General features: G+C 37.6%; 2 protein-coding genes across 5 annotated transcripts; both read left to right on the forward strand.

Moving 5' to 3' along the window:
• Positions 1-1,596: 1,596 nt before the first annotated feature.
• Positions 1,597-8,163, forward strand: LOC135581276 (uncharacterized). 3 transcript variants are annotated; one of them, XM_018819292.2, is made up of 3 exons: positions 1,597-1,793; positions 5,262-5,626; positions 6,423-8,163. In XM_018819292.2, the coding sequence occupies exon 3, from the start codon at positions 6,820-6,822 to the stop codon at positions 7,981-7,983; it is 1,164 nt and encodes a 387-aa protein (XP_018674837.2). In that variant the 5' UTR covers positions 1,597-1,793; positions 5,262-5,626; positions 6,423-6,819; the 3' UTR covers positions 7,984-8,163. The 3 variants fall into 3 exon arrangements, with proteins under 3 accessions (XP_018674837.2, XP_018674838.2, XP_009381550.2); XM_018819293.2 differs by having other exon boundaries at positions 5,270-5,626; XM_009383275.3 differs by lacking the exon at positions 5,262-5,626.
• A 3,299-nt stretch (positions 8,164-11,462) lies between these two features.
• On the forward strand, positions 11,463-15,262 carry LOC135586164 (uncharacterized). 2 transcript variants are annotated; one of them, XM_065130513.1, is made up of 2 exons: positions 11,463-11,636; positions 13,603-15,262. In XM_065130513.1, the coding sequence occupies exon 2, from the start codon at positions 14,000-14,002 to the stop codon at positions 15,137-15,139; it is 1,140 nt and encodes a 379-aa protein (XP_064986585.1). In that variant the 5' UTR covers positions 11,463-11,636; positions 13,603-13,999; the 3' UTR covers positions 15,140-15,262. The 2 variants fall into 2 exon arrangements, with proteins under 2 accessions (XP_064986585.1, XP_064986586.1); XM_065130514.1 differs by having other exon boundaries at positions 11,468-11,624.
• The last annotated feature ends 536 nt before the right edge of the window (positions 15,263-15,798 follow it).

Here is a 15,798-nt window from a genome sequence, read left to right on the forward strand (position 1 = left end):
AATTTTAAAAATTTTAAAAGTTTTTAGAATGGTAACATATAGTTTGACTAGTGTTTATATGTTACTGTAAATTTTTTTTCTTAGTTGTTTGCATTGATATAGTTGGTGCATTATAAGAATATCAATACGATAATAATTTAAATTTGTAATAATGGCTACAAAATAAAAAATATAAATTATTATTATTAATTTTATTGATTTATTTAATTATATGGGTTTTTAATTTTGTATAGATTAAATGACTTTTGTAATTATTTAACCGCTTATTATGAAAGTTTAGGAGTCGATGATATTAGTGATAAGATTAAAGATATTAAAAAATTAATTATTAACTTACATAATGTTAACTATAGTAGACAACATGATACCTTTGAAACTTCTTCGATCTAAGTTAGTAAAGGTAATAAAATTTGTAAGGAAGAAAAACTATTATTACAAAGACTTAAAAGCATCAAAAGGATCTTAAAGCTAAAACTTCAAGTTTATTTTGTATCTAATAATGTTTTTAAAGTTTGGTGATAGCTATAAGTATAGAGTTTTCTATTCTTGAATAATGGACATGATACATAATAACATTTCCGGTTTTAAGGATTAATACTAGTAACTTTAGTGTCGATAGTATCTGTGGAGTCAGCCTTCAATACAAGAGGACGAGTTCTATGTGAAACTAGATTAAATATGACCCTCGAACCGATTGATGTTTAATTATGTATTAATAGATAAAAGCGATAAAATAGAACCAATACAAAGATGTCTTATTAAATATATCAATTGAAAGGATGATTAGAATGTCCAATATTAAAAGGGATTAAATATTTATAAATTTACATAAATTTGTATTAATTTTTTTTATTATATCGTTACACATTATACATCCATTTTTAAATTAAAAAATTATACTTTTTTTATTATAATTTTTAAATAAAATAATTAAAAAAATATCAGTTCAAACTAAAATCAAAATCGATCAAACTGGAACTGAACCTTACAGGTTCGATTTTTTATTATAAATTTTGCCAAACTAGAAATGATAATTCCGGAATTGAAATCAATTTACTTAGACTAGATATAACCTTACTGAAAGCCACCCTTTCCATAATCTGAGACTTGTTCTTTAACTCAAAACACAATGCCCTATCAATATTAAGATTATCAAATCTTATATTTGCTGGTTTAGTTAGTGACTTGAAGGAGAATATAATAATATGGTAACAATAAAAAGAGATTTGAATGCTTTAAATTTGACTACATATGTTTTCTTACACAGAGCATAAATAGTTTGGATATTATGGCTTTTGTTGTTATTGTTTTTGTTTGCACTTGTTGGATTTGTTAGCAAATTCTCACTGATTTAGATTATGCCAGTGAAGATTCTCAATAAAAAGTTAATTTTTCTTCATCAATGATAGGTTGCTTAAAGTTCTTTACTATACTATAGCAGAAGCGATTGACGACACCGGGCGCCCGATAAGTGGGCCGGGCGGATGAGTTCGACCGGGTGCGGCCCAGGCGCCGCCTGATTTGGCTGTGTCGAGCCCGAGTCAAGTCTATTTGGAACTAAGGTTCGATTGAACCAGATGAGAACGGCATCCTCAAAGTCGCACCCGTGCCCTAAATGCAGCGGTGAAACTGTCTCGTTCTCCATAGCGACCGCGACAGCGGCGTTTTCCTTGGCGAAAGGCGGCAGCAGCGGTGGCATCATCCTCCGTCGAGCTCTTATCGATGCGGCGTTTTCCACGGAGAACGGTGCATGCTGCAGCTTCCTCTCCGTCGGCGAACGGTGACAGCGCCCGGTATCTCTCTCTTACTCCTCCTCCTCCTCTTCCTCCTTCGCCGTTAATTATATGTGCTTTCCCTGCACATCATCAACAGTGGCTTCTTTAGCATGTTGAACCTCACAAATTACTGTTGTTAATTTCTTAAACAGTGTGTTTTCTAATTACCAGTCGAGTTAGACCTATAACAAAATCATCTCTTTACATTCTTGTTGAAAAGGATCAATTATTCTGGAAGTGCTCATTTGAACTGTTACAGGTTTTAGTTGTAGGACATTAGTGAATCTGATGTTAGACAAAACATTTTGCATCGTACCCATTGCAAGTCATCGACTGATGTTCAACCTATTAGTACAAAGTTGAATATCATATGTATACGATCAACATAGTAAATGCCATTGTCACTCTTATGCCGCATATTTGATGAAAATACATTTGATATAATTTTTCAATATCTGCATGGATATAGTGTGCTTCACAGTTTCTAAAGCTACTACCTACAATAGATAAATAGCGGAAGGTAGTGTCAGTGTGCATGTGTCATATCAAGACATTATTTCAGTGGTGGTTAATAGCTTGGATGTGAGCATGGTAATAAGTAAATGCTCAATGGTACCCTTAATCAACATTCAAACACCATTTAGAGGCTTACATCTGAAAGAAATGGTTAATGGGAACTGAATGCAGGTGGATTTACGTGAGTGGTAGGGGAATGTTATCCGATACAGATGATTAGTTGGAAGCTTTCAACTTCCTTTTGGTTGGAAGCAGACACAGAAAATATATTTAGTTCATCAATAAAACTACTTGTGTTTTTCTGCAAATAGTGTGTGATACTGCTTCAAAATATAATGTTTTTGGTGCAAAAGAGGCTCTTTTGCATTCTCCCATTGAACAAGTCCACCATCCATGTTTCTTCCTATGAACTCTTCAGTCTGCTTAGCTTTTCCACCGCCAAAGACCAAATTTCAGATCATAAATCCAACTTTACAGTGGCCAACCCCCTTCAATCATGTGAACTTTCCTCGGAAACGGCTGCAAAAACAGCCAAGTTCCTCACCTGTCACACAAAATCTTCAAGTTCAAGTCTTTCCATTGAGTTCTTTAAGCAGAGCGGTTGGAGTGATGCACGAGTCTTGAAGCTTACCCAGAGGGAACCCAGGTTCCTATGTGCTGACATAGAGACTGCCATGAAGCCCAAGTTGAGATCTTTGCAGGACATGGGATTTTCTGACACTGAAATAGTTCAGCTGGTTTCATCATGTCCGACTATGCTCCTTCTACATGACATCAAACAGAGGATCAACTTCTGGAGGTCACTTCTTGGTTCTAATGAGAGGTTAATTAAAGCCAGCCGGAGGAACATGTTTCTCTTTACTTCTAGCTTGGCTCGAAAGATTGAGCCCAATGTATCTCTCTCGAGGGAATGTGGCATCAGTGAGCAACGCATTGCGCAGATGGTGGTGAGACTACCAAATTTTTTATGTCAAACAGAAAAAATGTATCAAGGAAGTTATCAAATATGTTGAGGAGTTGGGTGTGTCACGTGGCTGTAAAATGTTCCCTCGTGTACTATTAGCAGTCATGACCCTGAGCAGGTCCAGGTTTGACGCTACCTCTGCAACCCTGATTAATTATGGGTGGTCCCAACCAGATTGCGTTGCTGCATTCAGGAAGTATCCATCCATTTAGTGTTTGCCAAAGAAGACCTTATGTGACTAGATGACATTCCAGATGAAGGAAGCTGATTGTGAGTTGACATATATCATTTGCCGTTCTATCACGATTTTAGCTAGAATTGCCTAAGACATAAGGTACCTTTGCGTCAAAGACACGAACTTAGCTTGCGTCGTCTATGTCGCGCTTCGTCCTTACGATTTACGTTCGCAAAGATTAGCCCACTTGCAACCTCTCGCAGTTCTCGAAACATTTGTAAAAGAGAAAGTTGATTAGTTTAAAGAACGAGCGATGGACAAGTCCCGACGTCTCGCGAAAAAGAGAAGCTTTACAAGTAATTCAGCGAGCAACTTGTCTGCACAAGAGAAAAGAGGGAGAGGGGGAAAACAAGGATTTTAGAAGGTTGAACGAACAGTTGTAAGTCCACAAACAGTTGCTCACCCGACACTATAACGAGGTCCCATTCAGCCTTGTGCCACCCAGGTGGTTCTAGGGTGCTGAGATGGCTAACGTTTCACGTGCAGCAGTGGGCTGCAGAAATTAGCCTGTGGCATGGGAAAACAGAGCTTTTTGGGGGTTGTTTTGCTTGGTTCGGCGAGCGGTCACACCGTAGCGTTATAACTTATTCGAACTTACATTTTTACAAACAAAAAGACTTAAAACTAAGCCAAAACATGTTGCCAAGCAATTATACATGTAGACGAGAACGACGAATGATTTGGTGAACGGAGTTGTTGCAGGTGCGCAACGACCGTTCATGACATTCTCCCCCACTCAAATTGTCGATGCCCTCGTCGACGCTTGTTGATAGTTGTTGATGATTGTTTCTTCATGTCATATGGTGTCTTCAGGCTCCCAACTAGCTTCAGATCGGGGAAGCTTTCGCCACTTCACTAAGTACACGGTCTGCTCAGCTCTAGTGGGTAGCTTTATCTTGCGATCTGCTAGAATGGTTTCAACTCGCTTTTCGTAGGAGACTGTGGTGGGGGGTAGCCAAGTTGGAACACTTCGGGAAGCATCTTGCGGATCCGAGTGGTAGGCTTTCAAGTTGCTGGCGTGAAGAATATTGTGAATGTTGAACCACGTCGGCAGCTGCAACTTGTAGGAGACGTTATCCACCCTACTGATAATTGGGAAGGGCCCTTCATACTTGCGCACAAATCCTTTATGTATTTTGTTTCTAAAGAATTAGAGTGATGCTGGTTGGAGCTTGACCAACACCAAATCGTCGATCTTGAACTCTTACGGTCGTCTACCCAAGTTTGCCCACTTCATTCTTTTTGCTGTCTTCTCCAAGTAAGCCCACACAATATCTACATTTCGGTGTCACTCCCTTGCAAAGTGGTAGGCTGATGGATTACTCCCAGTATATCCAATTACTTTGGTGTGAGGAGTTGACGGTTGTTACCCTGTAATAATCTCGAAGGGGCTCTTGTTGGATGCAGAGCTCCGTTTCAAGTTATAGGAGAATTGGGCAATGTCCAATAACTTCATCCAATCTCGTTGGTTGGCACTCACGTAGTGCCGAAGAATATTGCTGTAGGAGATGAAAGCCACTGTCTCGACAATCTTGGACTTGTTCTTCGAATCAAAATACAATGCGTTGCCAATATTTAGATGATCAAATCTTATATTTGCTGGTTTAGTTTGAAGGAGAATATAATACTGGTAACAATAGAAAGAGATTTTAATGCTTTGACTAAATATGTTTTCTTACGCAGAGCATAAATAGTTCGGATATTATGGCTTTTTATATTATTGTTATTGGTTGCACTTGTTGGATTTATTGGCAAATTCTCACTGATTTAGATTAATAGCTGAAGCAATTGAAGTCACCGAGCGCCCGATAAGTGGGCCGGGGGTGCGAGTTCAACCGGGTGCGGCCCAGGCGCCCGTCTGATTAAGGCTGGGTCTAGCCCAAGTCAAGTCAATTTGGATCTCTGGTTCGATTGAACCAGATGAGAACGGCATCCACAAATTCGCACCCGTGCCCTAAATGCAGCGGTGAAACTGTCTCCTTCTCCACAGCGACCGCGACTGCGGCGTTTTCCTTGGCGAAAGGCGGCAGCTGCGGTGGCATCTTCCTACGTCGAGCTCTTATCGCTGCGGCGTTTTCCTCGGCAAACGGTGGATGCTGCGGTTTCCTCTCCGTCGGCGAACGGTGATAGCGCCCGGTATCTCTCTCTTACACATCCTCCTCCTCCTCTTCCTCCTTCTCCGTCGCAAAATCCCTTCCCCTCTCTCTTTCCCCGTTCATCGCAGCCCACCGCCGCCCCGGCCTCATCGCTGCCCCCTTTCCCCAATCCCTCCTTCCTCTTCCCCTTTCGCCACAGCTCTCCCTCTTCCCCGACACCGTCCCACGACTCCATATGTAGCTGACGCTACATATAATTTTTTTAGTGTAGTTTAAGTTATTTACATGAGGAATCTTTCTCATAAATTAAGTTCCTTTATCAGCATAGAACCAAATAAACTAGTAGCATTTCTTGATTGAGGCAGTTTTCTTATCCCTTTATTCATTTTTCAGAAAATTTATTGCCTTTCTCTGGCCTTCCAGCTATGTTGTTTTTTTTTGGTCAAGTTGCTCATCATCATCAACAATGCCCTTTTTAGCATGTTGAACCTCACAAATTACCCTTGTTAATTAATTAAACAGTGTCTTTTCTGCTTACCAGTCTTGCTAGACTTTTAACTAGATCATCTCTTTACATTCTTAATGAAATGGATCAATTACTCCCCAATGTTTCAGATTTTAGTTGTAGGACATTAGTGAAATCGATGTTAGAAAAAACATTATGCATCTTCCAGTTATTCTGAATTCTGTAGTACCATTTGCAAGTCATTGATGTTCAACCTATAAGTATAAACATGAGTATCGTCTGTATACGATCGACATTGTAAATGCCTATGCCACTCTTATGCAGCATATTTGATGAAGACACATTTGATATGGTTTTTAAATTGCTACAGGGATATCTGATGCTTGGTAGTGTCTAAACCCACCAACTACAATATAAAAATAAGTGGAAGATAGTGTCTGTGCGCTGGTGTTATATGATGCCATTATTTCAGTGGTGGAGAATTGCCCGGTTGTGAGCATTAGAATGAGTAACTAATTATAGGTACTTGTTATCAACTCTCAAACACCATTTAGAGACTTATCTCTGGCAGAAATGGCTGATTGGAACTGAATGCATGTGGATTAACACGAGTGGTATAGGAATGTTGTCTGAGACAGATGATTAGTAGAAAGTTTTCAACATCCTTGATTTGAGGTAGAAGAGGAATTTGGACTTGGAGAGGGCAGATTAAGACTACTTTTCTTGTATTTTTCTGCAAACAGTACGTGATACTGCCTCGAAAGACAATGTTTTTGGTGCAGAAAAGGCTCTTTTGCCTTCTCTCATGTAACAAGTCCACCATCCATGTTTCCTCCTATCAACTCTGCAGTCTGTTTAGATTTTCCACTGCCGAAGAGCACAGTTCAAATCATGGATCAAACTTTACGTTGGTCGACCCCCTTGAGTCATGTGAACTTTCCTCAAAAGAGGCTGCAAAAAGGGCCAAGGATCGCATCTGTGAAAAAGAACTTACAAGTTCAAGTCCTTCCATTGAGTTCTTCAAGCAGAGCGGTTGGAGTGATGCACTAGTCATGAAGCTTTTGCAGAGGGAACCCAGGTTGTTGCTCGCTAATGTAGAGACTGCCCTGAAGCCCAGGATGAGATCCTTGCAGGACATGGGATTTTCTGACACTGAAATAATTCAGCTGGTTTCATCATGTCCTACTCTGCTCCGTTTAAGTGATATCCAACCAAGGATCAACTTCTGGAGGTCACTTCTTGGTTCTAATGAGAGGTTAATTAAAGCCAGCAGGAGGAACATATTTCTCCTTACTTCTAGCTTGGCTCAAAAGATTGAGCCCAATATATCTCTCTTGAGGGAATGTGGCATCAGTGAGCAATGCATCACGCAGATGCTGGTGGTAGTACCGAGTTTTTTTTGTCGAAAGAACAATTGTGTCAATGAATCTATCAAACGTGTTGAGGAGTTTGGTGTGTCACGTGACAGTAAAATGTTCCCTCAGGTACTTTTAACAGTCATGACCCTCAGCTGGTCCAGGTTTCATGCTACTTTTGAAACCCTGATGAGCTTTGGGTGGTCCCAACCAGACAGCATTGCTGCATTCAGTAGGTATCCAGTCATTTGGAATTACTCAAAGAAGAACTTATCTGACAAGATGACATTCCTGATGAAGGAAGCTGGTTGTGAGCTGACATATATCGTTGGTCATCCCATGCTTCTTACATATAGCTTGGAGAAGAGGTTGAGACCTCGATATGAAGTTATGAATTTTCTTGATCAGAATAAATTGCTGGATAAAGGACATGACCTGCTATCTGTCATCCTGCTATCTGAAGAGAAGTTCAGAAACAAATTCCTTTCCCTGCTACGCAAGGAGAAATTTATTGCTCAATATGATTCCTATGTTGTTGCTGTGCGGGGAAAGCACTACGTTGTTGTGGAAAACTAGGATTGCAAGTGCTTCCTTAAGACAAAGTGTCGACCTATTGCATGCTGACTGCAAATTAATCATTTTACATTTGTGACAATTTAAAATTCTCCTTGAGTTTCTTGGAGTATAACTTCCCTGTTGATTTGGTGATTGTTCTTCTATTTATGTTTTCTACAACAAATGGTCCTCATTCTTTTATGCTGATGTCTCAGAAATTGGTGTGGGGGAAAGTCAATTACTTAAGAAAGGTAACCAAAATATCAAGCTTTTGTTTTCTGTTTCTATCATATTTACCTGATTCTGGCAGCCATATTGATTACTGTGCTGTCATTTAGATGATTGTGATCTAATTTAATAAGGATACCTTCCTTTTGAATGGGGACATCTCAAAGAATTATGTAAGAGCCGCTTGGACGGAAAATACTTCAAAGGCAACCACAGATGTGGATATGACTAACATTTTTGTTGTAGTCATATACACACTCGCTCATTAAATAATTAAGTCCAGTTTAACCGTTTAATTGAACGCATTAAACAACCTATCTATATTAAGTTTGATACACATCTGTATTGTTATATAATTAGATTGTGTGTTTTACTTTGCTTGTGCGATCTAATAGACCCAACATTGCTCCCGTTTAATTGTGTGTTTCATTTTTTTCTTATAATGTTGTATTATCATTTTGGTGTCTTCAACATAAGGAATAGTATCATTATTTTTTTATTGATATGTTTAGTTACTAAAACTTTAACTTAATAAAAATTTCTAAGAGGAAAGACTCAGAAAAGTGAACAAAATATATTGTTGGATGGTTGTGGGGAACTATTGATTATAAATCAGTAATGATGTTATGATGTTGAAGAGTGTAAACTTCTTTTTAAAAATTATGAAAAGACATAAAAGATATGCATTTGTAAGATTTTGGATAATAAAAAAATACAAATGAAGTTTACATTTTTCAGCAATAGTTTTTGAACCAAACAATAACCTTTAGTACTTTGAATAATTATCTTATTGAATTGTTTCTCAAGCACTATGTACTTCTGTGTTTTTTATCATGGGAATGACCTATTAAGTTGTAACATCATTAACTATTTTTGTTTTTTTTTCTTTTTCATTAGGTCTCAATAAAATTCATCTATATTTTTATAAGGTCGATAAAATCATCATCTAAGTAAGATACTTGAAACGTATTATATAAACTACTCCTGTTGGGATGCATATGTAAGTTATGACATACTACTCCAAAATAGACCCAAAATCTCAATGCATTTAGTTAACTATAACTAGTCCTAACTAAATCACAACTGATTTGTTGTGACGGGTTTGAATCACAACTGAATCAATGCATTTAGTTAGGTATAAATATGACTGGTTTGAATTGAATCAAACCAAAATCGGAGGTTCGATTGATTGCAAATCAAATCGTAATCGACCAAGGGTAATTTAATTGAGGTTCCTAGGTTTGAAAAATTAAAATCAATGATCCCATAATTGATTATTCCGCTTCCTATTTAAACCATCGATTTGATGGTGTTTTATATAGATAAAAAACCCCAATCAAATAGGTTATAGGTGGATAATTGGGCTTAAACAATTGGGCCCAATAGTATGTGCTTGGACCAACAATCGAATGAATGTCAAATTGGCTATATTTATGGGTACTTTAGTTATTTTATAATTAAAAATATTAAAATTAGAAAATAAATTAGTCATTCCAATAAGCAAATAATAGCTAGTTATGAAGATATTTTTAAGAAAATAAAAATAAAAACCCTATAGATACCCCCAAAAAATCTTTTATTATTTCTCAGATTAAGTATTTGTTGAAGTTTGAATGATTTGATGCTCTTTTCTTAATCCGATAGCAAGTGGAAGCTATCACTTCACCATTGAGGAGGCTTTTGGATCATGTGAAACATTAGCTATATTTATTTTTGTTAAATATTTATTTATATCTACAATGGAATGTCTGTGAAATAGTTTTAAAAATTTTAAAAGTTTTTAGAATGGTAACATATAGTTTGACTAGTGTTTATATGTTACTGTAAATTTTTTTTCTTAGTTGTTTGCATTGATATAGTTGGTGCATTATAAGAATATCAATACGATAATAATTTAAATTTGATAATAATGGCTACAAAATAAAAATATAAATTATTATTATTAAATTTATTGATTTATTTAATTATATGGGTTTTTAATTTTGTATAGATTAAATGACTTTTGTAATTATTTAACCGCTTATTATGAAAGTTTAGGAGTCGATGATATTAGTGATAAGATTAAAGATATTAAAAAATTAATTATTAACTTACATAATGTTAACTATAGTAGACAACATGATACCTTTGAAACTTTTTGGATCTAAGTTAGCAAAGGTAATAAAATTTGTAAGGGAGAAAAACTATTATTACAAGGACAAAAGCATGGAAAGGATCTTAAAGCTAAAACTTCAAGTTTATTTTGTATCTAATAATGTTTTTAAAGTTTGAAGATAGCTCTAAGTACAGAGTTTTCTATTCTTGAATAATGGACATGATACATAAAAACATTTTCAGTTTTAAGGATTAATAATAGTACTTTAGTGTCGATAGTATCTGTGGAGTCAACCTTCAAAACAAGAGGACGAGTTCTATATGAAACTAGATTAAATATGACCCTCGAACCAATTAATGTTTAAGTATGTATTAATAGATAAAAGCAATAAAATAGAACCAATACAAAGATGTCCAATATTAAAATGGATTAAATATTTATAAATTTACATAAATTTGTATTAACTTTTTTTATTATATCCTAACACATTATACATCCATGTTTAAATTAAAAAATTATAATTTTTAAATAAAAAATTAAAAAATATCAGTTCAAACTAAAATCAAAATCGATCAAACTGGAACTGAACCTTACAGGTTCGATTTTTTATTATAAATTTTGCCAAACTAGAAATGATAATTCCGGAATTGAAATCAATTTACTTAGACTAGATATAACCTTACTGAAAGCCACCCTCTCCATAATCTGAGACTTGTTCTTTAACTCAAAACACAATGCCCTATCAATATTTAGATTATCAAATCTTATATTTGCTGGTTTAGTTAGTGAGTTGAAGGAGAATATAATAATATGGTAACAATAAAAAGAGATTTGAATGCTTTAATTTTGACTACATATGTTTTCTTACACAGAGCATAAATAGTTTGGATATTATGGCTTTTGTTATTATTGTTATTGTTTGCACTTGTTGGATTTGTTAGCAAATTCTCACTGATTTAGATTATGGTTATATTGAGAAAGTTCTTTACTACAGCTGAAGCCATTGATGTCACCGGCCGCCCGATAAGTGGGCCGAGCGAGCGAGTTCAACCGGGTGCAGCCCAGGCGCCCACGTGATTCAGATTGCCTCAAGCCCGAGTCAAGTCAATTTGGACATCTGGTTCGATTGAACCAGATGAGAACGGCATCCTCAAAATTCCCACCCGTGCCCTAACTGCAGCGGTGAAACTGTCTCCTCCTATACAGCGACCGCGAATGCGGCGTTTTACTTGGCGAAAGGCGGCTGAAGCGGCGGCGTCTTCCTCCGTCGAGCTCTTATCGCTGCGGCGTTTTCCTCGGAGAACGGTGGATGCTGTGGCTTCCTCTCCGTCAGTGAACGGTACAGCGCCCGGTATCTCTCTCTTACTCCTCCTCCTCCTTCGCCGTCGCACAATCCCTTCTCCTCCCTCCTCTTCTTCTCCCTTTCGTCGCAGCTCTCCCGCTTCCCCGACACCATCCTCCTCCTCCCTCCTCCCTCTTTCATCCGTTCATCGAAGCCCCCCGCCCCTCTTCCTCGATCCCTCCCCCTCCTCCACTTCATAACAGTCCCCGCCCCCCGTTTTCCTACTCCGATCTCAACGGTCCCCTCTCCGTTTTCCTACTCCGGACCCGACAGCCCCATCTCCATTATCTTGCTCCGGCCTCGACAGCCCCCGACAAGCCCCCGTCTCCCTCCTCTACACCCCTCTTCGCCCTCTCTATACATCTTCCCCTCCCCTTTCCTACTCCCTGATAGTTACCCGCTACCCTCCCAACAAGCAGTCAGCAGCATGTCATGAGCATTTACTTTAAAGAAATAGCAAGTCACAGTATGCAAGTTAAATACTGTTGTTAAGATAGACAGCAGGAGAAGTGCTGCTTTTATAAAGAGCAAAGAGAATTGGGAAGTCTTAGAGAAAAAGAAACAAAAACACGGAAAAGATAGAACAAGAGATAGCAGAGACAATAATTGGGTCACTGTCCAAAGAAAATCATAATTATTTGCCAATAGAATCATGCACAAGTCGGACTATTCCTCATGTGAAGCATTTTAATTAAAAATATACCTAAGATAATACTAATTTGACTAGGTTTCCCGAAAGAAGCTCTCTCAACAGCAACTGCTTATTTTGATGAAGTGTTTGGTTCATCAAACCTCTTAGTTTTCTTATTATGTATACTGCATTGCAGTTTCCATTTCAAGCACATCAGAAAATTTCAACACAAAACCCCAAATGGTACAAATGACTCGACTCAATCTAAACTACAAGTTGAGTAAACAACTAGAATTTGACTTGATTTCCAAACCCGAAAATAGACCCAAAATCTCAAATGTATTTGGTTAGGTATAACCTTACACCTTTATGTCAGCATAGTGTGTTCTCTGCTGTAGTGCTGAAAGCAACTATCTCAGCTACTTGAGGCTTGTTAGTACCTCAAAACACACAGGCCTGCTTATATTTGAATTGTCAAATCTTGTATTTGCTGGTTTAGTTGGTGATTTGAAGAGGCCTTTCCCAGTAACAACAGAAAGAGATTTGAATGCTCTTACTTTAACTACAGATATTTTCTTATACAGAGTTCAATGATGCAGAAGATCCATATGGCTGATCATGAATAGTTTGGACATCATGGCTTTTGTTATTATTGTGCTTGTTTGCACTTGCTGGTTTTATTGGCAAATTCTCACTGATCTAGGCTTTTTTTTCTTCATTAATGATATTTAGCTGACGCCACATATATTTTTTTTTACTGTAGTTGAAGTTATTTACATGACCAATCTTTCTCATAAATTAAGTTCCTTTATCAGCATAGAACCAAATAAACTAGTAGCATTTCTTGATTGAGGCAGTTTTCTTATCTCTTTATTCATTTTTCAGAAAATTTATTGCCTTTCTCTGGTCTTCCAGCTATGTTGTTTTTTTTTTTTGTCAAGTTGCTCATCATCATCAACAATGCCCTTTTTAGCATGTTGAACCTTACAAATTACCCTTGTTAATTAATTAAACAGTGCCTTTTCTGCTTACCAGTCTTGCTAGACTTTTAACTAGATCATCTCTTTACATTCTTGATGAAATGGATCAATTACTCTGGAAGTGCTCATTTGAAATGTTTCAGATTTTAGTTGTAGGACATTAGTGAATCTGATGTTAGAGAAAACATTATGCATCTTCCAGTTATTCTGAATTCTGTAGTACCATTTGCAAGTCATTTATGTTCAACCTATAAGTATAAACTTGAGTATCGTCTGTATACGATCGACATTGTAAATGCCTATGCCACTCTTATGCAGCATATTTGATGAAGAAACATTTGATATGGTTTTTAAATTGCTACAGGGATATAGGATGCTTGGTAGTGTCTAAACCCACCAACTACAATATAAAAATAAGTGGAAGATAGTGTCTGTGCTCTGGTGTTATATGATGCCAGTATTTCAGTGGTGGAGAATTGCTCGGATGTGAGCATTAGAATGAGTAACGAATTATAGGTACTCGTTATCAACTCTCAAACACCATTTAGAGACTTATCTCTGGAAGAAATGGCTGATTGGAGCTGAATGCATGTGGATTAACACGAGTGGTATAGGAATGTTGTCTGAGACAGATGATTAGTAGAAAGTTTTCAACATCCTTGATTTGAGGTAGAAGAGGAATTTGGACTTGGAGAGGGCAGATTAAGACTACTTTTCTTGTATTTTTCTGCAAACAGTACGTGATACTGCCTCAAAAGACAATGTTTTTGGTGCAGAAGAGGCTCTTTTGCCTTCTCTCGTGTAACAAGTCCACTGTCCATGTTTCCTCCTATCAACTCTGCAGTCTGTTTAGCTTTTCCACTGCCGAAGAGCACAGTTCAAATCATGGATCCAACTTTACGTTGGTCGACCCCCTTGAGTCATGTGAACTTTCCTCAAAAGAGGCTGCAAAAAGGGCCAAGGATCGCATCTGTGAAAAAGAACTTTCAAGTTCAAGTCCTTCCATTGAGTTCTTCAAGCAGAGCGGTTGGAGTGATCCACTAGTCATGAAGCTTTTGCAGAGGGAACCCAGGCTTCTACATGCTAACGTAGAGACTATCCTGAAGCCCAGGATGAGATCTTTGCAGGACATGGGATTTTCTGAGACTGAAATAGTTCAGCTGGTTTCATCATGTCCGTGTCTGCTCTATTTACGTGATATCCAACCAAGGATCGACTTCTGGAGGTCACTTCTTGGTTCTAATGAGATGTTAATTAAAGCCTGCAGGAGGAACATGTTTCTCCTTGCTTCTAGCTTGGCTCGAAAGATTGAGCCCAATATATCTCTCTTGAGGGAATGTGGCATCAGTGAGCAAAACATCGCCCAGATGGTAGTGAGACTACCAAGTTTTTTATGTCATACAGAAAAATGTATCAAGGAAGCGATCAAACATGTTGAGGAGTTGGGTGTGTCACGTGACTGTAAAAAGTTCCCTCGTGCACTTTTAACAGTCGTGACCCTGAGCAGGTCCAGGCTTGATGCTACCTTTGCAACCCTGATCAGCTATGGGTGGTCCCAACCAGATTGCGTTGCTGCATTCAGGAAGCATCCATCCATTTGGTCTTTGTCAAAGAAGACCTTATGTGACAAGATGACATTCCTGATGAAGGAAGCTGGTTGTGAGCTGACATATATCATTTGCCGTCCGGTGCTTCTTACATATAGCTTGGAGAAGAGGTTGAGACCTCGATATGAAGTTCTGAATTTTCTTGATCAGAATAAATTGCTGGATAAAGGACATGACCTGCTATCTGTCATCCTGCTATCTGAAGAGAAGTTCAGAAACAAATTCCTTTTCCTGCTACGCGAGGAGAAATTTATTTCTGTGCAGGGAAAGCACGATGTTGTTGCGGTAACCTAGGATTGCAAGTGCTTCCTTAAGACAAAGTGTAAACCTATTGCATGCTGACTGCAACTTAATCATTTTACATTTGTGACAATTTAAATTCTCCAAGTGTTTATTAGAGTAGAACTTCCATGTTGATTTTGGGATTTTTCTTCTATTTATTTTTTTCTACAACAAAAGAAGACTGATTCATATATGATGATGTCTCAGAAATTGGAGTTTGGGGGAAAGTCTATTACTTGGGAAAGGTAACCAAAATATCAAGCTTTTGCGTTCTGTTTCTACCATATTTAGCTGATTCTGCAGCTGGTCGATCAGCGCCAACTTGGCCATGTTAATTGTTGTGAACTCATATTCGTAACTTTGCTGTCATTTAGATGATTGTGATCTAATTAATAATGACACCTTCCTTTTGAAGGTTAAGGAATTATGTAAGAGCCACTTGGACGGAACATTAAAAATTTACGACCTACACTTTAATTTAACGCATTAAACTACATATCTATATTAAATTTAGGTACACATCTGTGTTGTTACATAATTAGGTTAAGTATTTGACTTTGTGGCTCACGTGTTTGGTTTCATTTAATTATTGAGACCCATGCATATTGTCACATTTGGTCATTTAATTATAACATTCTGTTCAAGCACACTAGAAAATTTCAACAATCATC

Source organism: Musa acuminata, chromosome BXJ2-10, assembly GCF_036884655.1.
Source record: "Musa acuminata AAA Group cultivar baxijiao chromosome BXJ2-10, Cavendish_Baxijiao_AAA, whole genome shotgun sequence".
Taxonomy (NCBI): Eukaryota; Viridiplantae; Streptophyta; class Magnoliopsida; order Zingiberales; family Musaceae; genus Musa; species Musa acuminata.

Coding starts and splice junctions, on each gene's coding strand:
- LOC135586164 (XM_065130513.1), top strand. CDS start 14,000: ATGTTTTTGGTGCAGAAGAGGCTCTTTTGCCTTCTCTCGTGTAACAAG.
- LOC135581276 (XM_018819292.2), top strand. CDS start 6,820: ATGTTTTTGGTGCAGAAAAGGCTCTTTTGCCTTCTCTCATGTAACAAG.